The following is a 25262-nucleotide window of genomic DNA, read 5'->3' as shown; positions in this document are numbered from 1 at the left end:
CACTCTGAACTAAAGAATATATAATAACTATAGTTATTATATATAGTTATATAGTTATATATAGTAACTAATATATTTATATCTAGGATGGACAAGTCTTATGGCTTCAGCAGATAATGGATATACAGAAACAGTCAGACTACTTCTAGAACATGGAGCCAATGTCAACCATAAAGTTAATGATGGTTAGTTACATAATATTATTTTACTATACTTATGTAGGGGGACCGCCATTTACACATCCAGCAAATTTACAGTGGATGTGTTTTCGCCAGTGCAATGGATGTATTTATGACAAACTAAATTTTGACTGTATAAATGACAGTAAAATCTATTCTCATGCCATAAATACATCCAACACTGGCAAAAATACATCAATATTTTTTTACATATGTCAAAATACATCTGACTCTGGCATTTACACATCCATACTTTTTTAATTATAGGTCATACAAATTTATATATTGTAGCTTTAGTATATTCTATCTATCTAACTATATACATACTATTGGCTTCGCCTCTAGCCTCTAGGGGCTTCGTCCCCATGAGGTAATGGAAAGTCAACCCTCCAAAATAATTTTATAGTTATATTTTCAAAAAAGTTATTCTTTGCGGAATTACTCTTTGGTAAAATTAAACCCAGGTTGTGCGTCATATGCAAAAAAATTTCAATTCATAAAAATTAAACCCAGGTTGTTCACTGTTTACACAAAAATTGAAAAGTCTCCTCTGTAAATTTTATTTATATTTAATACCTATAATTGCGAAAACTTTTTAAAGATGTCAATTTTTAAAAGTTACAAAAAGCCCAAAAATTTTTTTTGGTAAATTTTTTTTTTGGGGGGGGGTAGTTTATGGGGGCTTCGCCCAATGGTGCTGTGAAGTTCCCAACCCAATTACTGGTTTTTGTTTACAAAAATAAAAAATAAATTAAAGATTTGGAAATGGGGATTTTTTATTTTTGGGGGGGTTGGGGTGTCTTAAACCACCGGAGGACCAGTAGGTATATTCCCAGAGGAGTAGAGCCCAATTTGTTCAGAAGTTACTGAGATTTTACAAAAAAAAATTTAAAAAATTTTTTTTGTGGGTTGTTTTTTTGGGGGGGGTTGGGGGTGTCCCACCCCCCAGGAAAATAGCTTAAAATCATCACCGGAACAGTAGGTATAATTAGATTAGATTAGATTTATTATTCTTGGGTGTACATCCCTGAAGAGTAGAGCCCAATCGGTTCAGCGGTTACTGAGATCTTAAGCTTCAGACGGACAGACAGATGGACAGACATCAAGCTACTTTGTATTATAGATATTTATTTTTGTATACCTCTCTTTGTATATTATAACTGTACTCTAAACTAAATAATTTATAATGTAACTAATACATTCATATTTAGGATGGACAAGTCTTATGATTGCAGTCAGGAATGGAAAGACAGAAGTAGTCAGAATACTTTTAGAACATGAAGCTGATGTCAACCATAAAAATAATGATGGTTAGTTACATAATAGTATTATACTATAATTATGTAATGTATCTTTAGTATATTCTATCTAACTATCTATATATTCATTATCTATCTCTCTATTTCTGTATATCTCCCTCTGTATATCTATAAATGTAATCTGAACTAAAGAATATATAATGTATCTTTCTGAAGATTGCGAAAGCATGAAACTTTAAGTTAAAGATAAATAAAATTGAAGTAAAAAACGTTGTTTTACTATAAAATATAATGTATATAATATATATATCTAGGTTACACAAGTCTTATGGTTGCAGCAGAGAATGGAAACACAGAAACAGTCAAAATACTTCTAGAATATGGAGCCGATGTCAACAATAAAGATAATGGTGGTTAGTTACATATATTATTAAACTATATTTATATATTGTATATTTAGTATATTCTATCTATCTATCAATTTCTGTATACCTCTCTCAGTATATCTATAGCTGTACTCTGAACTAAAGAATATATAATTAACTAATATATTTATATCTAGGACGGACAAGTCTTATGAAAGTTGCATCATGGTATGGATACACAGAAACAGTCAGACTACTTCTAAAACATGGAGCCGATGTCAACTATAAAGCTAATGATGGTTAGTTACATAATATTATTATATCATTTAGTGTATCTTTAGAATATTCTTCTATCTATTTCTGTATATCTATAATTCTACTCTGAGCTAATGTAACTAATATATTTGTATTTAGGAAGGACAAGTCTTATGTATGCAGCAGGGCAAGGATACACAGAAACAGTCAGAATACTTCTAGATCATGGAGCTGATGTCAACTTTAAAGATAATGATGGTTAGTTATATAATATTAGTTTACTATGTAATGTATCTTTCGTACATTCTAGCTAACTATTTATATATCCATTTATCTATCTATATTTCTATCTGTACACATCTCTCTATATCTATAACTGTACTCTGAACTAAAGAATATATAAAGTATATAATATATTTATATCTAGGAAGGACCAGTCTTATGAAGGCGGCACAGTTTGGAGAAACGGAAACAGTCAGAATACTTCTAGAACATGGAGCCAATGTCAACCATGAAGATTATACTGGTTAGTTACAATATAATATTATTATACTATTTATATATTGTTTATTTAGTATATTCAATCTATCTATCTATATATCTATAACTATCTCTGCAACATCTCTCTGTATATCTATAGCTGTACTCTTAACTAAAGAATATATAATGTAACTAATATATTACATTTAGGTGAGACAAGTCTTATGCAGGCAACATGGTATGGAAGCACAGAAACAGTCAGACTACTTCTAGATCATGGAGCTGATGTCAACCATAAAAATATGGATGGTTAGTTACATAATTTTATTATACTATATTTGTATATCTTTAGTTACAGTTTGTTCTATCTATCTATATACAGTGTGTTTTTTTTTATGAGAACTTTTTTGAAAGCAATTTTACCCCACTTATAGTTATCAGAATTTAATGATTAATGGCTTATTTTCTTCGTTTTTTAAGGCAATTAATAGAACAACAAAAAAATATTTCAGTTTTTATTTAAAAAGTACAGTAAAATCTAAAATTCAAAACTTGGGTGTCAACATCTAAAAATGGTTTTAGCACATTTTTCGTATGCTTAAATAATCAACCTTTTGCAAGAATGGCTGCTAAACACTTCAAAGTTGAGATATAGAGCTAAAAATGTATACAGATACTATTAGGGACATGTACTATCAACATATCAAAGTTTGAAGGTTGGACTGTACAGAGATGATGGATTGGCGGTTTTATCAGCTTCTGTACCATAAATGGACAGAATAAGAAAAGAAGTAATAAAAATCTTTTCAAATGAGAACTTGAAAATAACAGTCAATATGAACATCAAAACTACAAACTTTTTAGATGTTAACTTAAACCTAGAATCTGAAGAATACAAACCTTTTAGAAAAGACAACAACAAACCAAATTATATCAACATTAGATCGTGTCATCCACCTAACATTAAACAAGATCTTCCCTGTATTGTAGAGAAGAGACTTAGTAACCTGTCAAGTAACAACCACCAAAACATATCTACCAAGAAGTCCTAGAATCATCAGGTTATAAAAATAAGTTAATTTTTCAAAATAATGATAGGCAACAAAATAGTCAACAAAACCGCACCAGAACAAGAAAAGTTATATGGTGTAATATTCCTTACAATACAGCTGTGTTAACAAATATTGGAAAGGAGTTCTTACGCCTGGTAGACAAACACTTTTCAAACAACAGAGTCTTTAAAAAATATTACAACCGAAACACCATCAAAATATCATATAGTTGTATGCCTAATATGGCCAGCATAATCACAAGCAATTATAAGAAAGTTCTTGGACAAACAAAGCATACAACTGAAGCTGGTTGTAACTGTAGGAGAGGCACAACTTGTCCACTGGACGGAAAATGCTTAACTGATTCTTTAGTCTACCAAGCTGAAATTCAAACAGACCAATCTACCAAAAAGTATATAGGAATGGCCTCAACAACTCTGTTTCTAACTATCTATCTATATATATCTCTCTATCTAACTATATATCTATTTATCAATCTTATGCACAAATACGTAAATTTTCCTTTCAACTTTATCTCTCTCTCTCTCTCTCTCTCTCTCTCTCTCTCTCTCTCTCTCTCTCTCTCTCTCTCTCTCTCTCTCTCTCTCTCTCTCTCTATCTCTACCTCTCTGTCTGTCTGTCTCTCTCTATCTATCTCTCTACTCAGTAATACTTTGCTATGTTGCTTGCCCATTTACATTGGAAACATAATGTTTATGTGTAAAATTTAAATATAGTTTATGCCAACTTTATAAACTGAATAAAAGTTTTATTGCTCACATAACAGCATTAATAATATTGTAATCAAGAATCATATTATGTCTACATAAATATTATCATTAAACTGCACAAAATTTTTAAAGGATTAATATATGTATATTAGGGTGGGCCCATTTCCCCCTTTTTTTAGATTTTACTGTTATCATTAGTTATGGAAGTCATTTATATGTATGATAAGCCCCATTCAAGTTTTAAAAGTGACTTGGCTCTTATGGCTGCCGGCGAGCGGGGGGTATAAAAAGTGCCCACCCCCTTATAACGATTCGTAATTAGCATTCAATGCGGTCATTTTGATATGCAACATGCCTGTGTTTGAAGGAATTTCAATTTTTGGTTTTATAAGGGGGCACATTTTATACCCCCCGCACGCCCGTTGTTTTTGGATTAAAAAACCTCTTTCAAGTTTCACAGGGTTTTATATTGGCCTAGTAACCCTTGCCAATGTATTTGGTTCTGTTGCTATCTCAAAGGACGACGGTCCAGAGTCAACTTTAGAAATCAACTGTCTAAACACAAGAACAACAGATCTGGAGTACCACAAGGGGCCGTAACATCCCCTATACTGTTCAATTTTTACTGAGACATCTTACAAAACCTCCCAAGAACATCCAAATAGTTCAATATGCTGATGATATCAGTATATACGCTACAGGCAAACCCATAGCTGGTCTTGCGGATGCCATCAGTCAATACATCCCGGAGGTTCTGGCATTTCTGGAAGAACGAGAACTACAAGTATCTCCAACTAAATCTATAGTCACATTGTTCACCCCAGACACCAAGGAATTTAAAGAACATCCAGAAATTAAGATGAAGGATACCATCGTACCTCTTGAACCAACACCAAAGTTACTAGGTGTCACTTTTGACACAATGTACACTTTCTCACACCATGTGAAAAAAAACACCAACTCTGCCAAGACCAAAATAAATCTAATGAAATCTCTGGCTGGTTCTACATGGGGACAAAATGTTGAAACCTTAGCTCTTACCTACAAATCCACTTGCCGTAGTGTATTAGAGTATGCTGCTCCAAAATGAAAATTATCCATACTAGAGAAGTGCAGAAGGCCCTGGCAAGCTACCCCCCCAGCAAAGTCCTCAATGCCAACCCCCCTGAGGTGAACAAGGAGGAAGTCAAGAACTTAACCAGAACAACCAGATCCAGACTGTCCCAGCTACGTTCTGGATACAGCAGAATGAGCAGAATTAAGCCTAACATTGACAACAATTGCCCATTATGCAACACAATCCCACACAACACTAAACATCTGTTCAACTGCCCAAATAACCCTACAGATCTCAACATTTTATCACTTTGGACCCAACCTAAACAGGCGGCAGAATTTTTATGATTTGACGAGGGCATTACCTGAACAGAAATTTTCAAGACTGACAAGATGTAGCTCTGGAGGCTAATCAATCAATCAATCAAATGTGAAATTCCAAATTGACCCACCCTAATGTATAGTATATTATTAAATAATCAATAAATATTGTAGGGAACACAGCTCTGGATGAGGCACTTGAAGAATATGATTGGTACAGTGATGAAAGAATAAAAAGAAAGAGAGAAATAGCAGAAATACTTAGAGAAAATGGTAAGCTTATTTAATAATTCTATGTTTATAAGTGTAGCTATCCTATCATTTTATTCAGCTTTTAATGAATTCTTTCTATTTGTCACCTACACTTCAGTAAATTAGGATTGGGGGAGGGGTTCAGGAAAAAATATAATCATTGCAAATGGATATAGTCTTGCAAAAGGGATGCTATGCGGGTTTTATTCACCCTTATTGAAAAATTAAAGTGGGTGGGGGGTTGTGTGGAGAAATCTTGGATATAAAGACAAACAAATTTTAATGTCTTAAAGTTAAAACCTTTTAGGAGCTAAGAAGGGAAGAGAGATTGAGTAAAGTCAGAATACAACAATATAACAAGGTAAAACATTTAGATAAATTCTTTAAGAACAAAAGAGTTAGCTATATGAGTGCTCTCATTTAAAGTGCCTATCGAGCACATTGTGAAGTAAATTTTTTTTTATACCAACTTACCTATATATTTAGCTATTTACTTATCTGTATATACATCTAGTAATTGCTATTTGTTTACTTAGCTATGTCAGAAATGTATCCCTATTATAATCCTTAATTCTAAACCTATAACTGTTTAAATTTATAAGGCGGATAAGGCAGGAGATGTTTTCCTTTCTATCTATATATATATTTATTTATCTAAACATATCTGTATATAAATATTTGCTTAATTGCCTATCTCAAAATATCTAATCAAAAAATCTCAATAAACAGACAAAAAACTCTTTCTAATTTTTAGCTTCTCTATATCTATCTATGAATTTTTCCTGTCCATCTGTTTATGTTTTATACCTGCTATTGATTCCAATTTAATTTTGATTAATTAATATAACAATTATTTCAGAACAGAACAGCTTTGGGTGAACAGAATGATTACCTACAATGCTTTATTATTTTAAAATATTGTGCCTTTTTATATAGAATTGATTATTGTATGATTCATGATTTTCAAAATAAGAATATTTAGATTTTAAAGTTTCTTTACTTATCATTTTAATTTTGTTTAGTAGCTAGGCTTCTTTTAATTTACTTTGTCTGTCAGTTACAAGTCTAAAAGACCTATTTCAACTTAAATAATGAGTCTTAAAAAGATACTTTATATTTTCTAAAAGGTTTTATGGATATTTTCAATCATTGACTCTTAATTTATTTTGTTAGATGTTGGTTATTTTATTTAGTGTTGCTACTCTAATGATGAATTGTCATTTCTATCCTAGGATGACTTTAACTAGCATGACACTATCCATAAAAGCAAAGCTCTAAAGATAGAGGTAATTTCAAATAAGCATACATACTTATGAGTGTCAGAACTTAATAAGCAGAATATTATTTTTTATGCCTAAAAAATATTATTAAATGAGATGAAAAATATTAAATACAGATTTATATACTGTTTAGGGACATTTTTAGGACTTGATTATGGAGATGCTTAGCTTTAGATATTATACCTTGTTGTTCTGGGAATCAATATTCCAAAATCAGATGAATGAATTGACAAAAGGTGATAAAATCTTCATGTATTAAATGGACATTCTTGATGATGATCATATTTTTTTAAAAATCGCACCTAACTGTAACAGGAATCATCCTGCAAAGTTTAAAGTTGATAAGAACTAACCCTTTGGTGTGGCCGGACTCTAATTATAGAAAAACTAAGCTTTTTGAAATTGTTAAAGTTTTTTTGTGTGTCTATTAAGATCTCAACAACTGAACTGATGGGTGGATTACTCCATTTTATAGAAACTTAATATTGGCCCTAGATACAAAAAGGATAGTCTTTTTAAATATCTAAATGGTTTTAGTCTTTTTTCACCTTCCTCTTCCATTTTAAATTGTTCTGTTAATAGTGATTTTATTACAATCTTTAAAACAGAAGAAAAGTGCAAAAAAATCGTTTTTCCATTGATTTGTTTTGGATTTGCATATCCTTTTGGTTCACCAGTTTTTACCCAAAATGCTATTTTTGAGATCTTGTGCTTCATTGGTGCTGATTAATAAAAAATCAACGGTGGAAACTTGTAACAAAAAGATGCATCTACATATTATATTTACAGTAAATTCGTCCCAAATGAATAATGAAGCTGCTATTTTGAAAATTCGGATTTGCCTATTTTTTTGGTTCGCAGTTTAGTGTATATTCTATTATTTGAATAGATGAATTTAAAAGATATCAAAAATATAAAAATACTCAATGAATGTAAACCTTATAATAAAGTAACAGAATGTCTGTCTGTCAGTGTGTACCAAAGGATCTCGCTAACTGCTGAACCGATCGGGCTCTCCTTAACAGGGTAGCTTTTCAAGTCCCCGGAAGGTTTATAACTATTTGTGGGGAGGATACCACCACCCTCCCAAGAGAAATTGACTCTAGGAAAAATTACCCCCCCCCCAAATTTTTTTATAAAAATGGTTTTTAACTAAAATTAAAAAAGGGGGGGAGAGACAACATTCCCCCCCCAATTTTTTATTTTAATTTTTCTTTTAAATCTAAAATAATAAATTGGGTTATCAAATTAAACTCTTCCCTTCACAAGTGCCCCTAGAGGCCTCTAGGGGCATAGCTGCTAGTCAGTAATAAAGCTATACTAATATACGATGTTTAGCTGTGTGGCTTTTGATTATTATGGCCAGATGGGCATCTTTACATGATGGATGTTACAGGCAAAATTCCTACTGTCAGAAACTGTGGCGAGTAGTAATCAAGGTTCCTGATAAATGTTTAAACATAATAAGCAGAACATTGATTTATAAATCTAAAAGAAATTATTGAAATAAATTTGTTGCAAAACTGAGTAAATACAGAATACACAGTAAAAAGACATAATTTTAGCATTTAGCACGATCTTAATTAGTTATACACACAGACAAACATATAGGTTAATAGAATATACAGTAAGAAGACATAATTTTAGTATTTAGCATGATCTTAAGTTATACACACAGACAAACATATAGGTTAATAGAATATACAGTAAGAAGACATAATTTTAGTATTTAGCATGATCTTAAGTTATACACACAGACAAACATCATGTTACTTTTATATAAGGATTACCATGTATATTATAACAAACTATCATTATTTTGCTGCCAACACAAAACTGAAATTATTAAAATTTGTATTAACAGATTTTTTTTATTAATTTGGTAGATTTTTTTTATAGTTATTTTTAAAAATCTTTACAACTTTTATGAACTATCATTATAAATTGAGTTAATATATAAACATTTTTCTGGATTACAAAACCTACCCCCCCCCCCTCCCCTCTCATTTCGAGGATATTACATAATGAAAACGGGGTGCTGCCACTTTTACCACTAGCAAAAATACAACAACTGTGTTTTTGACAAAAGTGGCTCATTAATTAAAATGGAAACATAAAACTAGAGAAATGGAAAAACATAAAAGATATTTAAATATAGAAATTATTTTTAATCATTTGCAAATTTATTAAATTACAGAATTCTTAGGTAATAAAGAGGTAATAAATTTGTAATTGTATTGTAATTGTATTATTATTACCCTAAATATACAAAGGGAAGGAATATATTTAAATCACTTTTAACCTAACCTAATGCTGTAGAGAGATTAGATTCTTTTTTTTCACAGTAGCTTTCTCCTATGTCTAGTCTCTGTGGAGGGCTCTAACTGTGCAGTGCCAGGTACATAACCCTGCGGGACAACCACTTCACCTAACTTAACCTAAAATAAACTTTCAAAAGCTACGGTGAAAATACGACGAAACCCGCAACTTTATTTCCTTTACATGACCAGAAGCTTCTCTACAATCTAAACTAAGTAACGTCCGACTCTCACACTAGAATAACCCTAGGATTACAAATTTCAAAAATCAAATAAATAGTGCATTTATTTCAATAAAATTTTTAAAATCTATCAAAAGTAATAATTCAAGAGTTTAATATGGTCACACAGACTTTTGAGCTGATAACGAATTTTAAAAGCAAGGTTTTAGGTAAATAGAATGTTTTTTTTTTAAAGTTGTTTATTTTTAGATTAAAACTATTTGTAGAAAAGTTTAGACACTGTTGATTATTGGGGAAGGTGGGGACATTGGGCTGTTTTTCATAATAGTCCCCAAAGCTTTACACAACACTTTCTTATTCATTGGTTCAACAACTTTGGGGAATTTTATTATATTTTGATTGGTTTGTTCATAAAGTTGAGTATCCAAACATTTTAACCACAAATTGTAATCTAAAGAAGGATGCATTTTGTATATGATAATTGGGGATGTACATTAATTTATTAGCTATTGTCTTATCCCTTTACATCACTGTTTGTTTTTTTAAATTGTAAGCGCTGTCCATTTGGATCTAAGAAGAAAATTGGCGATAAAATAAGATTACTATGATTGCAAATTAACAAAATTATTAATTCTGTGGGTTTAAATCAATGGTTGAAAAGTTTAGACAATGCTAGTTTGTACATACAAACCAAGTCCCAAAAAGTATTAAAATTATTTGGGACCAGTATAATTTACAGTCCAATGTCTCCTCCCTCCCTGGCTGTCACTCTATAATTGTTTATGTTCGTTTGCTTGACAATTCGTTGATATTTTGAATTTATGGATGTTGTCATCTTTGTTTATTGAATATTTTACCTTAGTTGAGGCTTATTATTTCATTTTTCAGATACCAATAAAAAATTGAATTATTTAAATCTAAAAGTTCACGGATTTTTCACTTTTCATTTAACGGATTTTTTTCAAATTTAATTTTCAAAATCTTTTCAGTCTTTTAACAAATAAAACATTGTGATTCGAAACAAGGATGACAACATCAATATAGTTAAAATGTGACAGACAGACAGACGGACAAACTAAATATGATGTTAGAAAATACTTAAGTCAAAGTCTGAACAAATTCGATAATATTGTCTATATGATTGATATGGGCATATTTTTTTTAATAGAAGCAAAGCACTCGGTTTTTTCTATCTCATTTTCTGTGTGTGAAAAGATAGAGGGCTATAACTAAGTGACTTATCAGATATGTGTATGACACATAACTGAGGGTTAAATTCACTTCTAGTCAGAAAATCACACCCAGAAAAAGACAGAAACAAATGATAATAAAGTAGCTTTACTACTAAACACTGAAATAGTTTTATATCCCATAGTATTATATACAGCTTTGCAGGGATGTTGAAATGAAAAACTATAAGATTAATACCAAAGGCTTGAGTTATAACAAAAATGCTGTAAATCTTAGTTTGTGAATGCTTTCCAAGGGTTGGCAGCTGCGAATTAAGTATATGTATAGCTGCAGTGCGCTGATAGACAGGATGTATGTAGCTGCAGCAAGAACACTAGAGGGAGAAAGGGTTAAATAACTGTATTTCCCTATCGCAATGACCTTGTGACAACTCCTAATTAAGTCTAATCAACCTATGGTAACGGGAATATTAACACAGCCAAGTAGTAGAAAATAATTTGTTAGCAGACAAAAAAAGGTCATCAAAAAAAGGGGGGGGGTAATTTTCTGTATATATATCTATACTCTGGATTTGTTATGCCTACAAGCTGTAGAAAGCTTCTTGGAATGTGCGCGGTTTGTCAGGGATAAGACTATGGCCGATAAAATTGATGTACATCCCCAATGATGATACACAAAATTATCCCTTCTGTAGATTATAATTTTTGGTTGAAACGTTAAGACACTAAGCTTAATGTACCAACCAATAAAAACTTAATAAAAGTCCCCAAAGATGTCAAGCTTACGAATAAGAAAATGTTAATATAAAACTTTGGGGACTAGTGAAATAAACAGCCTCTCTCTCTCCTTCTGATGATAATACATACAAGTCACAAGAAAGCTTTCTTAAATGTGTGTGGTTTGTTGCGGCTGTAGGTTTGAACTAAATAAATAAATGCAGCTCATACCAATAACGAAATTAATTCGGAAGAAAATCACGAAACCTATACGTGTTTTTCAGCTATCGTTGGGAGGCAACACATCGTAAAATTGACGACCTCTCCATTTGCCCCCCAAATATTATTTTAGATTTATTTTGCTTGTTGGTTATACCTTATTCCTGAAATAAATGTGTCAGCATGACTTAGCAAGGTTATAACGGGAAGGGAAATCTAGGCCTAACACTCCTAACACACTAAAAATAGTTTCTACTTTACAATGTGTCTCAAAAATCACCCATGTGACGTCATAAAAATGAGGGAGATGAGAGAAGAAGTAGGAATGCAAACCCCTAAAAAAGAGATGGGTAATCAATCATTTTTATGACGTCACATGGCTGATTTTTAAGACACTTTGTAAAGTTACCCACTTGTTTAAATGCTTCTATGTCAGGTAAGGGATATAAGTAGTTGGAGTAGGGGGAAAGGATTGGCCCAAAAGCCATCGCAACTGCTTACAATTTTCAGTTAGTACTACTGGATAAAAGTCTTGCAATCAAAGGTTTAGTTGTCTGACAGGATTTGACCGATTAATCAGGCACATCCTTAACATAGATATGGTTCAGAGATACACTAAAATAAGATCTCGTGGTGTATCCTGTCTCCTATAGGCTATCCGAGGTTATTGGATGGATAAAAAGCCGCGTGGTTGAATTTGAGGTGTCTTTAAGCTGAGCTAATTTAATAAGGGTTGCTATTGAACATGTCTTTACCATACTTTTCTTTCTCTTATTTTTCTCCATCTTTCTTTTTCTCTTTCTATTTCCTTTCTTTCTTTTTTTCTTTCTCTTTTTTTTCTCCTTCTTTCTTTTTCTCTTTCTATTTCCTTTCTTTCTTTCTTTCTTTCTCTTTTTTTTCTCCTTCTTTCTTTTTCTCTTTCTATTTCCTTTCTTTCTTTCTTTCTTTCTCTTTTTTTTCTACTTTTTTCTGTTTCTCTTTCTATTTCCTTTCTTTCTTTCTTTCTTTCTTTCTTTTTTTTCTCCTTTTTTCTGTTTCTCTTTCTATTTCCTTTCTTTCTTTCTTTCTTTCTTTCTTTCTTTTTTTTCTCCTTTTTTCTGTTTCTCTTTCTATTTCCTTTCTTTCTTTCTTTCTTTCTTTCTTTTTTTTCTCCTTTTTTCTGTTTCTCTTTCTATTTCCTTTCTTTCTTTCTTTCTTACTCTCTTATTGTGAATTTAAAACACAGAGATTAACAGAAGTGGTACTTATGCCACCCCCTCCAACCTCCCCGCTTTATTTAAAAAAAAAAATGAAAATAAGAGGGGAGTAGCTTAACCCCTACGGAGGGCCTTTAAATAATGTAATAACAAATGAACATAAAGCTACCAACACCAATTTAAGATATATAAGGGTATGAGTGCCCCAAAGGGTAATTTAAGTGATAGCGCCTTATTGACATACTAATATTTGTTATATATGGAGTATCTTTGCTACAAATATTAAAATATATAAAGTTTGTATTTTGTTGAGGAAGTAGTCGTCTTATCAATTATTTTTATAATGTTGTGTTGTAAAGCTACTCTATGTATGGTTTATGCAAATGTATTTCTTTTTATTGCAGATATTTTTATGATAGAGAAAATTCTGATTTAGATAGCGTAGAATAATCGTTACCAGAAAGTCTGTACGTTCATTTTTTGCATAATTATCCTAAAAAGCAATGGATTTATTAGTATATGGATCTTACACCAGATTATCTAATAAAGTGAAACTTGTAGCTGGATAAAATGAAGATACAACTTTTTATCTCATCCTCTCCCCTCTACTGGATGAACTAACTAATTAATAAAAGAAGTCCATGTTAGCAACCTAAATTGACAATAATTTTCCTCTGTCATAATGTCCATTTGTGCATTATGACAAATGGGAAGTTGATGGGTTCGATGCTTGGTCCAAACATTAACTGCGTCATAAATAACGTTGTTAAAAGTTGTTCCTACTGCTGCTATGTCAGATGAGAAACAATTATAGAATGGGAAATGCATTGGCCTTAAACATGCGTAACCATGCACAGTTAGGACTTGAAGACAAAGGTTGTGCCATTAAATGGTTTGTTGACTGCTATAGTTTGGATGGGAGAACTTAAGGAGAGTGGAGGCTGGTTGACATTTCCCTTTTTACTAAACCTAAAAGAATTAGGGGGAATATATTTTTAAAAGGGGCGATTTTTTTCATGAGATTATTGATACCCTCCTTAAAATCTTATAATTCAAGTACATTGTAAGGGTTTTCTGTCTGAGGCTTAAGATCTTAGAAATTGCTGGTCAGAATGTGTTGTAGTTTTTGGGAAGCTTTATGAATTACTATGTATATTTTCTGCCCTCCCCTAGATGCTAGGGCGAGGCAACTACTCACTTATAAAACTTTGCTGTAAAGGAGAACCAACATGGGATCGAGGGGGAAAACCAACAAAATAGTTAAGAACCACGACAGGACCTGTAGCTATATTCCCTAAAAAGTAGAGCCAAATCGGTTCCGTGGTTACAGAGATCTTAGGCTTCTGACGGACGCACAGACATTGTATTATATACATAAAGATACTTTTTTCTCCCTCCCACACTCTATTCAACAATTTTACCTCTTTCTTTCTTTCTCTCTCCAATCACTATAACTAATTTTAGGGGCTATAGCACTTACACATCCAGCAAATTTAGTTGATGTATTTTTGGCAAAATGTTTTCTTCCTTTTTCTCATGCAATAAATACATCCAACACAGGCAAAAATACATCTAATATTTTAATTCATATGTCAAAGATACATCTGACACTGGCATTTACACATCCATACGTTTTCAATTATATGTCATAAGTACATCCAACACTGGCAAATATACATCTAGATTAATTTATAAGAATATTCATTTAAATACAATTAATTAGATTTTGTACAGTATGTATAGGTTTTTAATTTTTGCCCTATTTGATACTTTCCCCCTATTTACATACTTCCCTTTTTCTTAAGATGCTCCCTACAAAACATCATCAATACATTTATAACAACAAGATGAACAACTTCGAGCTATATTGAAGTATTGTTCTTTATTAGGTCTAGCTTAAAGCATTTTAAGATTTAAATATATCAAGTTATGCTTTACTACATTATAAGTTCTTAGTTTCATTAAAATACAATTCAGTTAAATAACTAAAGATAAAATAACAGATTTCATTGTTTCAATAAATAAAATACAAACATTTGATAAAATAAATCTCAATTAAAATGTTGTAGATATGACTAAGCCTTGTAAATTTTCTAGAAAAATTCTAAAATAGGGTTGTGAGATTTAGGTAGGGTAAGGTTTAAGAAAGGGATAAAACATAGAATTTTTATTATGTTTGGAAGAATATATAAAATATTTAAATATAACTCTGCAGTGTATTTTAAACACAAGGATTAATATTCATTGAATGTACACTATGCTTTTAAAAAATCAGACCTATATAGCTGTTGCTTAAATTGAGTTTATCCTATATTCCTGCTTATTTTGATTAGATTCAAAATGATGTGCTTTTTAAATGAGCCTTAATACATCCATTCCCTAATTACTAAAAAAGATATCATTAAGAACATGTCCTCTCTCTCTCTCTCTCTTTATCTATCTACTGTGGATGTTTTTTTCTCTCTCTCTCTCAATATCTGTCAATCATATATATCTCCCTATATCTCTCTTTATCTATCTTTCATATATATCTCTCTTTTATTATCTATCATAGATATCTTTTTCTCTCATCGTTTTGGTCGGACAGAAAGCGAAACAAAATAGGTTATAGTGTATAACCAACAAGTGAAATAAATTAATCTTTATAAGTATTTGGGGGGCAAATGGAAAAGTTGTCAATTTTACTAATACGTTTCCCCCTAACCACAGCTGTAATTAAGATATTTTATCAAAAACCTTTTAATGATGAAATTATAAAATATATATATAGTTAACTCCCTCCAAAACTTTTTCAAAAAATATAACTTAGACTAGCGGCAAAATGTTGTACTTCATATTTAAGAAGTTAATATCTATAATAAAAAGTAGAATGGTGTCTATCCGTCTGTCCGTCCGTCCCTTAAGATCTCTGTAACCACTGAACCAATTGGATTCTAATCTTCTGGGTATAAACCTATTGGCCCTGTGGTGGTTTTAAGCTATTTTCTTAAGGGGTGGGACTCCCCCACCCCCCAAAAATGCAAATTTCCCTCCGCCCAAAAAAATATGTTTTTTGAAGTGTCTTCAAAATTAATGGCAGCACCAGAAATACTTAATTTTTTATTTAAATTACCTCTTGGGGCATAGCCCCTAGAGAAAAGGGGCTAAGCCGCTAGTTTATTAAAAAAATCTTTCAACTTTAGAAAACGGAACTAGAATAATGTTTAAACATTATTACTAGCGCATCTACTATAAAAATAAAATATTTTTGGCCTTGCTACTCTTTTAGTTAGTTAATTTTTAATTTTTTCATTACTCGCATATTATCTATAATACAAAGTAGCTTGATGTCTGTCCGTCCCTCCTCTAAGATCTCAGTAACCACTGAACCGATTGGGTTCTACTCTTCAGGGAATATATCTACTGGTCCTGTGGTAGTTTTCAACTATTTTCTTTATTTCTATTTTCTCTTTATTACAATTCAGAAAAAAAATATTTTATATAAATAATAGGACATATTTGTTTGAGTATTAAAATGACCTAAAACTTTTAGTTCTGTTATCTTTATATCATAAGTAAACATTTTAACAAAATACTTTACTAAGGAAATTTACATTAGGTTCAATTCATGTTTTAGACACCTAGCATTTCTTTTTTGTTATCTTTATATAACGTTGCTTATTTATTGGGATTTCTAATTATGTTTTATGACTAAAAGGGGGGGGGGGAGTTTTGACACTTTTTCGTAAACCGTGTGTATAGGCTTTATCTTTGGAATAAGAGGATAGGTTATTTGGGTTAAAATTATGATAAATTTTTCCAAGTTTGAATATTTTTGGATAGGCCTCCAGGTTTAGGATCTGCAAGCCTCCAGGAGCTTTAGGCCTCCAGAAGCTTTAGGCCTCCAGTTGGTCTCTGGACAGATAAAAATTTAAAAATATTTTTTTGAAGAGTTAAAGGTCATTTTTAAATCAAAATATTTATCTTTTTCAATGTTATTTACATATTTGAGGATATAAGATGTTTACTTTGTTTTATATATTATAAGTTGAATTCTAACTCTTCAAAAAAATTTTGCCTTCTAATTTTTTCTAGTCCAGAGACCACCTGGAGGCCTTTAGCTCCTGAACCTGGAGGCCTATTCAAAAAAATCTTAAAAACTGGAAAATTTTTCTTGTAAGAAGTATTTTATCCCTAATAACCTATCCTCCAAGTCAAAAGATAAAGCCTATGCACACAGTTTACGCAATTGTGTCAAAACTCCCCCCCTCCTCCTCATATTTTTTTGCAGTATTGTGGCCCTATTTCACATTAAAAATTTATTGATGACCGATAAATTCAGAGTTTTGTACAATTCATATTTTCACTTAACCCTTAACAGTCGGGGGGGGGGGGCATTCAACGCCCCCCTTCCCTATTATATCAGTTCCTATTAGAGCTAGAGAGCTAACTTTTTTGTGCCAGTCCCCTGTTTTATAATAAATTTCCGACCTTTTATAAGTCAATTTTCGCTTCCTTCACCCTTTTATTTAACAATCTTTGTTTTTAGGTCTTTTTTTTACTTAAAAATTTCAAACGGCTGTAATTTTCTTAATTTTGAAGCTAGAAGAACAATTTTTTTTCCAGAAAATGTTTATCTTTATATAAATTTTACATTAGAAATATCAAAATATAAATTTCAGCGGCCGCAGCTATACTTGGCAGCTGCCAGCCACAGCAGTCCACGGTCGACGGAAAACGGCGGCGGATCTTTATGAAATTTTAATACGCTATGTAGACATTTAAGAAAAGCTTAAGTTTAAAATTTGATGTCTCTAAGTCAAAAACTGCGGCCACAGGAGCCTTTTAAATATTTCTGGAGACCTGGAGGATCAGGACCTGCAATATCATACCTGGAACCTGAAAGTGACTTGAACACCTGTATTTTATATCACGATGTACTTTTAGAGGATATTTTAGTATTTTGGTATGATAAAATGCTTTGTTTTAGTCAAAAAAATATTTTTGCTCTTTACCCGGTTGACCCTGCCTGGTTTGTAGCATCCGGTGCCCGTCAGGATGGAGATATTCAAAAAATTTCAACTCTCAGTTATGTGTCATACCCATACTTAAAAAGGCACGCAGTTTGGGATCTTTATCTTTCACACACAGAAAATTAATTTAATAAAGCTTTTTAAAGAATAAATAACCAATTTTATTTTTGCTTTGATTACGATTCGATTACAATCATTCAATTATGCACCCAAAAACATTCCTCCTACCCCGCCCCTTTTAATCTCTTAATCCCTTTTAATTTGACAGTTGTGACATATCAACCTAATATGATATAATTAGAAGCACTTTTAACGACATTTTCAAACTAAAATAGCTTGCTTTTTTTTAAGATATTAAAATTAATTAAAAAGTGACTTGATTTATTTATCAATGTGCATTGAATTAAATAAGATTTTTAAATAAAAATGCCTTTGCCATAGAGAAATAGAAAAAACTAAATTTTGAAGAATCTAAAAAGCTCTTTGCACGGAGACAAAAAAAAGAATTTATGTCAAAAGCTCAAATTGGTACATTGATTTAACCACTAACTACTTTAATATTGTACTTTTCAACTTATATGTTGCACAATAAATAAGTTATTTGATTATAATTGTTATCACAGTTTTAGCATCAGGCATTTTACCCTACATATACCTTTCAGTACAGCCGCATTTTTATAGATATCGAAAAACACCTTAAGTAAATGTTATGTACATTTTTACAGAGAATATGGACATATAATCATTTTTTTCATGCTCCTTCTGGTTGATTCCCAAAACTGGAAAACGCAGTTTTTTTGAAACACCTTGTATATATATATATATATATTAGAGACATATATATACAGATGGTTAAACAGACAGATATACAGAAAGATAGACAGACAGACGGACAGACAGTACAAACAGATATATAAATAGACAGATTGGAAATTAGAAAATTATAAAAATGAATATATGTTTCAGGATTAGTTTGAGGAAAAATATTTGATTAGTTTAGTAATATTTATTCACATCTACTATGTAGACTAATATATTTTAGTAGATAAGTACAGCGGGCCAACTGCCATTCACGGTAAAATGTTCCTAGTAACGAATATCTTCAGAAATCTATAAACTTTAAAGGCTGTTAGCTGCAAAACGTTTTAAGCAGCATAAAAAGGCATACAAATAATCTGGAATAGATAAGATCCAATTATATAAAATATGATGCAATAAATGAATATTCTTATCGTCCTAAGAATCTCCACTCACCATTTTAATGTCTTGTTAATTTTGGTGAGTTGTCAAATAAGCCATATGAAGGAAGTCGTAACTGTGCATGAAAATGCGTTGCACATGTTTTTGGCCAAGGCATTCCCTCTACTTATACTAAGCTTTTATCTCATGTATCTGATATTGCGGCAAATCCATGATTTCAAAGGTTTGAGGGGGGAATGGAGTGGGGGGAAAATCAAATGCATTTTTAAAAGAAATTAGGATGTAAAAAGAGGGGTCTATATTTTTAAAGTTTTGTCCCCTCCCTTACTAGATGTGTATTTACAGAGAGAGAGAGAGAGGGGGCAATGCGCTGTTTATCACACTAGTCCATAAACTTTTATAATATTTCGGTGATCACTGGGATTTTCGAACGCATAGAAATTTCGTACGAAAGTTTTTTCGTCGTGATCTATTCATGATAGTTCAAATAATATGATACGCAAATTGATCAAAAATATTGAAATAAATTACTACAGTAAATTTCAATTTTACTTAAAGAATAAATCTATTATTTAAAGGTATTTTTAAGGTTTTTTAATGTTCAATCTATACATATATATTTTAAAAGTCTTAAAAAAGGTAAAAGTATCTCAGAGTACATTAAACAAGTATATGCCAATAAATGGTAACATAATCACAACAAATAATAACATAATCAACATTTTCTTTACTATGCAAATTTCTATGTTTAAAGCTTGAAATAAGTTTTTAAGAAATGTTTTTTTTACATTTACTTATCCCTGAACTCTGTGAGTATGGTAGATTTACAAACAGCTGCATATAATAAAATTTTTTAAAGGATTAATACTATCAGGTACAAAATTTAATACAACACCTTTTTTAAAGTGCAACTTAATTGGATTAAATGAAAAGATAAAAAAAACCCCAAAAGTTTGTGTGCTTTAACTCATACCTACATATCCCATCATTTACCATTGTTTCTAATTTGGGGACGGACTATCTCTGTGAAACTCCTATAACTCTAAATTTGCCTAACCTAAGACAATATTATGTAAGTGTGTGTGTGGGTGTGTTTTTGTAAAGAATTATATATTTTGTTAACTTTTACATTGCATTGGTATCCTTGATTAAATCTTCTTGAAAATAGGGTAATAAACTTATGTTTCTACATCCTTCCTGTATCTATATATAAGTGTTTATATATTTTAGCAAATTAAATTAATGTTATATTATTATTATCTGATTCAATAAGACTGACATCTACTAATCTATTTTAAGGGTTGATATGGTATAACAATAAGAGTTTACATTTTTCTTTTTTTTATAAATACAAATACTTTCATGCAAAAAAAAAAACAATAAAATGAAAGCCTTTTTCAAATTTTAAATATTTTTTGTGACACAATAAAATAAAATCGTATAAATATCTTATTTGCATGGAAACATTACTCTTCCCATTTAATCTGGAATACAGGGATAGAACCATTGACTACAAAGTTATACCCCCTCCCCCCGCAAAAATAATTATGATCAAAAATCGATAAACCTAGATTGGACAGTGGGAAAAAATGATTTTCGAGAAATCTAAAACAATATATAAAGTAAAGACCAAGACATAATAAATGAAGTAATAATTATTAGCCACTAGGGGAGCTTATTGTTTGTCAGAAAATAGCCTAAATCCATTTTAATTCTTTCCTGAAAAGTTTTCTGAGATCTTTAGCTTCAGACAAAAAAGGATAGTATAGGCCAATATAAATATAGGTTAGAAATATTATTTTATAGCCCATTGTCATATCACTGTTTTCCAGAAATTATTTCTCTTCCTTCTTCCAAGTATAAGATGTGCTCAAGACGTTTTTACAATAATGCAATATTGAGCAGCACAACATATCTCTGACTAAAAACGTCGGTACGTGCGTAATAATGTATGTAAAGCAGAGTAGATTGCATTAGTGTTTCATGTCCCAAAAGGTCTAGTAAAGGGCTGTAATGGCGTTCCAACTTTTCAGGAAATGGTAGTGTTGGTTTGGGGAAGGTTTTATGCTATTGAATATAGAAATATCAAATCCTCATCATTGTAAAAAGCTAATAATTTGAACGATTTATTGCTAAAATTTGGAAAAATTTTTGTTGTTGAATGAAATGAATACCAATACTCAATCTTGTTGTATCTTATAAATCATTATACATAATGGGTCGCGTTAAACTTAACTTCGTGGCGTATAATATTGTAGGAAACGTTTCTTTGTACAACGTTATAGGCAAAGCTTCTCTAAAATCAAGTTCTAAAAATGCAAGTATGTCCTTAAACATTTTTCTGTATATAAGCAGTTTTGCAAGAAATCTAATACAATTTTGTTCGGTAAAGTTTTTACATTTACTACATTTATATTCTGTTTATTCAGATCTGACACTCTACAAGGGTTAATATTCATTTGTCATAAAATTTCAGAGCTTCGCTTTTATGGATGTTGTCATAAATTCTCATATATTATAAACGTACATAAAAGTCCATAGAAAAGTCTTGACAAAATTTTAAGTAATTTGCTGCAAAACTGATTAATTAGAGGATGCTGTTTAAGGACAAGACATGTTTATCACATATTTATTTATGTATTTTAACGCATATTTTCCTGACAAAAAGATTGGCAAGGTGAATTATAGAGTAGCTTTTCTCTTAACTTGCACTTCTCATAAACTCGATAGGTCACTCATATTTATTATTATGGTGTTTCATTCTTATAACAAAATAAATGTGCTATACAAAAACTCAAAAAATAATTTAGTTTATGAAAACTAGACTCCATTAAATATAAAAGAAGACAACAAAGGAAGATGAAATGCAATAAACTTTAGCAGAAAATATTCATTACATATTGTCAATTGTTCAATATGTGAATATAATAGATACATTTCTTAACTTTTTATATTTTGTTTTCAATATTAGGATACATAAACATTTGCTATATTGTTGATTTGCAGAAATGTGTGAAGGACTTAATATCATAACGACATAGTGTGACATTAGGTGTTTATACATTACAGCTAAGAAAAAATAACTGGACTCTCAGTTTAGAGGAGACTGGTTTTGTCCAAAAAATTATAATTATAATTTTCACAAGATTTATTTGAATAATAAATGAAAATATGTAGAAAAAACATTGCTAATTAATAATTTATTATTATTTTTCTTTTTAATTTAACGGTAAATGTATGAACGCCATGATCTGCACCTGTTGTCTACTACTTCCTTTCTCTCCAAACGGGCGTTTACATAGGGGGGATAAAGGGAACAGACCCCACCTTTTTTAAAATTCAGGAGAAGACCAACTTTAACTTTTAACCCTTAACGGTCGGGGGGGGGGGGGGGGGGCGTTGAACGCCCCCCCCTCCGGTTTTTTCTATCTCATTTTCTGTGTGTGAAAGATAAAGAGCCCAAACTGCTTGACTTTTTAAGTTTGGGTATGACACATAACTGAGAGTTGGAATTTTTTGAATATCTCCATCCTGGCGGGCACAGGATGCCAGCAAACCTGGCAGGGTCATCCAGGTAAAGATCAAAAATATTTTTTTGACTTAAACAAAGCATTTTATCTTACCAAAATACTAAAATATCCTCTAGTAGTACATCCTCATATTAAATACAGGTGTTCAAGTCAATTTTAGGTTCCAGGTATGATCCTGCAGGTCCTGATCCTCCAGGTCTCCAGAAATCTTTAAAAGGCTCCTGTGGCCGCAATTTTTGACTTAGAGACTTCAAATTTTAAACTTAAGCTTTTCTTACATGTCTACATAATGTATTAAAATTTCATAAAGATCCGCCGCCGTTTTCCCGCCGACCGCCGACTGCGGCGGCTGGCAGCTGCCAAGTACAGCTGCGGCCGCTGAAATTTATGTTTTGATATTTCAAACATAAAATTTACATAAAAATAAACATTTTCTGCAAAAAAATTTTTCTTCTAGCTTCAAAAATAAAAAAATTACAGCCGTTTGAAATTTTTAAGTAAAAAAGGACCTAAAAACAAAGGTTGTTAAATAAAAGGGTGAAGGAAGCGAAAATTGACCTTGACTTACTTAAGGACGAAAATTCATCATAACACAGGGGACTTGCACAAAATTTTTTAGCCCTCTAGCTCTAATAGGAACTGAGATAATAGGGGGGGGCGTTGAACGCCCCCCCCCTGACTGATTAAGGTGCGGCAAGGGGCCCGACTGTAAAGGGTTAAACTCCAAAAAATTTTAAAGTTTGTTAACCTCAAAAAGAAGTATTATTGTATGAGGTATAATTAAAAAGGTTATACAAATACGATATTATAAGGAGAATAAATAAAAACCAAAATTTTGAAGTTTAAATGTTTACCCCCCTAAAAGATAAAAAGCTTGGACGTCCTTGCCTATATAATGTAAAGATTACCCCCCCCCCCACAAAAAAAATTAAATTCGGGTTGCCATAGGCCCCCCCACAAAATTTGGAATTTTAACCCCCCCAAAATGAAAAAACTTGGACGCCCTTGAAATAACCCCACTTTTTTGGGATTATGAATACGAACTTTACGATTTTTCCAAATTTATGTTCTCTACGAAGAAACTCTCACGAAAATGATACCTGCAATCAATATTTCTATTCGTTGGCTTAACATTTATGGGAACTGTTAATGATTTTTGATTGGTTGGTTCATTAGGTAGAGAGTTCTAACTTTTCAATTTTAACCTACACAAGGGGTAATTTTGTTTCTTAACATTTGGGATGTACATCAATTTATTGGGATCATTGTCTTATCCTTTTAGATCCCTGATTTTTATATATATATTTATATCAACGTGTTAAAGACAGCTTTCCGCGGGTATTATGCGGATAGTACGGATGAGAACCGGTTCCACTCCAGTTTAAGTAACAGGATGTCTGTCTGTACCGAAGGATCTTGCTAACCCCAGAACCAATATGGTTCTCCTTTACAATGTAACTTCCCATAAGTTTATAACTATTTAGGGAGAGGAAAAAAAATTCTCATTGAAAAAAGTCCCCTCAATTTTTTTTAATTAAGATTAAAGTATCAGCTAGAATTATGTAGGGTAGGGCATGGCGTTATTAGGATCTTGGCAAGTTTGTCAAAATTAAACTTTAAAAGCTTTGAGCGAAGTGATTTTTAAGCTTGTATAAACCTATGAAATATTAATTTATATACAGCATGCCATAAAGTTTATAGTTAGAAAATGTAATAATGATCATGCTCAACAATTTTTTTCGAGTTTTACTTTTTAAAAAAGATTTTAATAAAATATAGGAAAAGCGATGTCTTTCTTTCTTTCATTTACGAATAGGTATAACATTCAAATCTTCGGGTATAGTCCTTTTCGTGGCAACGCCCCTTAATGGCATTTCTTCATATTTTCACAGTAGTTTTTCTACTACATCTAAGGGGGCTCTAACCCTGTGGGGCAATTACCTAACCTAATATACCCAAAATAACCTAAGTCAAAAGCCTTTTCGAAAATACGACGAATCGCCACGAAAGGGACTATATCCAAATTTTCTTTTAATCATTTAAATTAGGATGACAACATCCATAAAAGCTAATATCTAAAACATTTGTAGAGTTTCAGAATTGAATAAGCAGAATATAATCCATAAGTCTCAACAAAATTGTAACTAATTTTGTTGAAAAACCGCTTAAATATTTCTTCTATTTAGGACTTGATTACAAAGATGCTTCACTTATAACATTGTACCATGTTCAAAAAGGAATCAGTATTCTAAAAATCAGATAAATAGGAAAATATTAACTTACAAGTTAAATGGACGTACGGACAGTATGATACCAGTAATGGAGTTACTACACTTTCTAAATCATACCTAACTGTTATAGCTATCATCATTCAAAGTTTGAAATGGATAGGATAATTCTTACATGCCTAAATTAACGAAAAACCTAACTGTTAGGAAAGGACAATGTTAATAAACAAAATTATCCCT

The 25262-nt window shown here is 31.4% G+C and overlaps 1 protein-coding gene across 3 annotated transcripts in view; it reads left to right on the top strand.

The window, feature by feature from the left end:
* LOC145306724 (uncharacterized) overlaps window positions 1-25262 on the top strand; it is a 99567-nt gene that overhangs the window by 25692 nt on the left and 48613 nt on the right. For 2 of the 3 annotated variants that reach the window (XM_080149004.1, XM_080149003.1), the window contains exons 10-17: window positions 87-185; window positions 1391-1489; window positions 1753-1851; window positions 2001-2102; window positions 2218-2316; window positions 2486-2584; window positions 2749-2847; window positions 5873-5971. In XM_080149004.1, coding sequence (XP_080005130.1) covers window positions 87-185; window positions 1391-1489; window positions 1753-1851; window positions 2001-2102; window positions 2218-2316; window positions 2486-2584; window positions 2749-2847; window positions 5873-5971 — 795 coding nt within the window. Of the gene's footprint in view, window positions 1-86; window positions 186-1390; window positions 1490-1752; window positions 1852-2000; window positions 2103-2217; window positions 2317-2485; window positions 2585-2748; window positions 2848-5872; window positions 5972-6257; window positions 6312-6809; window positions 6941-25262 lie in introns of those variants that run through there. The other variant, XM_080149002.1, reaches the window with a different exon arrangement.

This window comes from Acartia tonsa, chromosome 15 (genome assembly GCF_053477335.1).
Source record: "Acartia tonsa isolate MP-2025a chromosome 15, ASM5347733v1, whole genome shotgun sequence".
Lineage (NCBI taxonomy): Eukaryota > Metazoa > Arthropoda > Copepoda > Calanoida > Acartiidae > Acartia > Acartia tonsa.
Note: the sequence above shows the minus strand (reverse complement) of the source record. Positions and strands in the feature narration are given on the sequence as shown.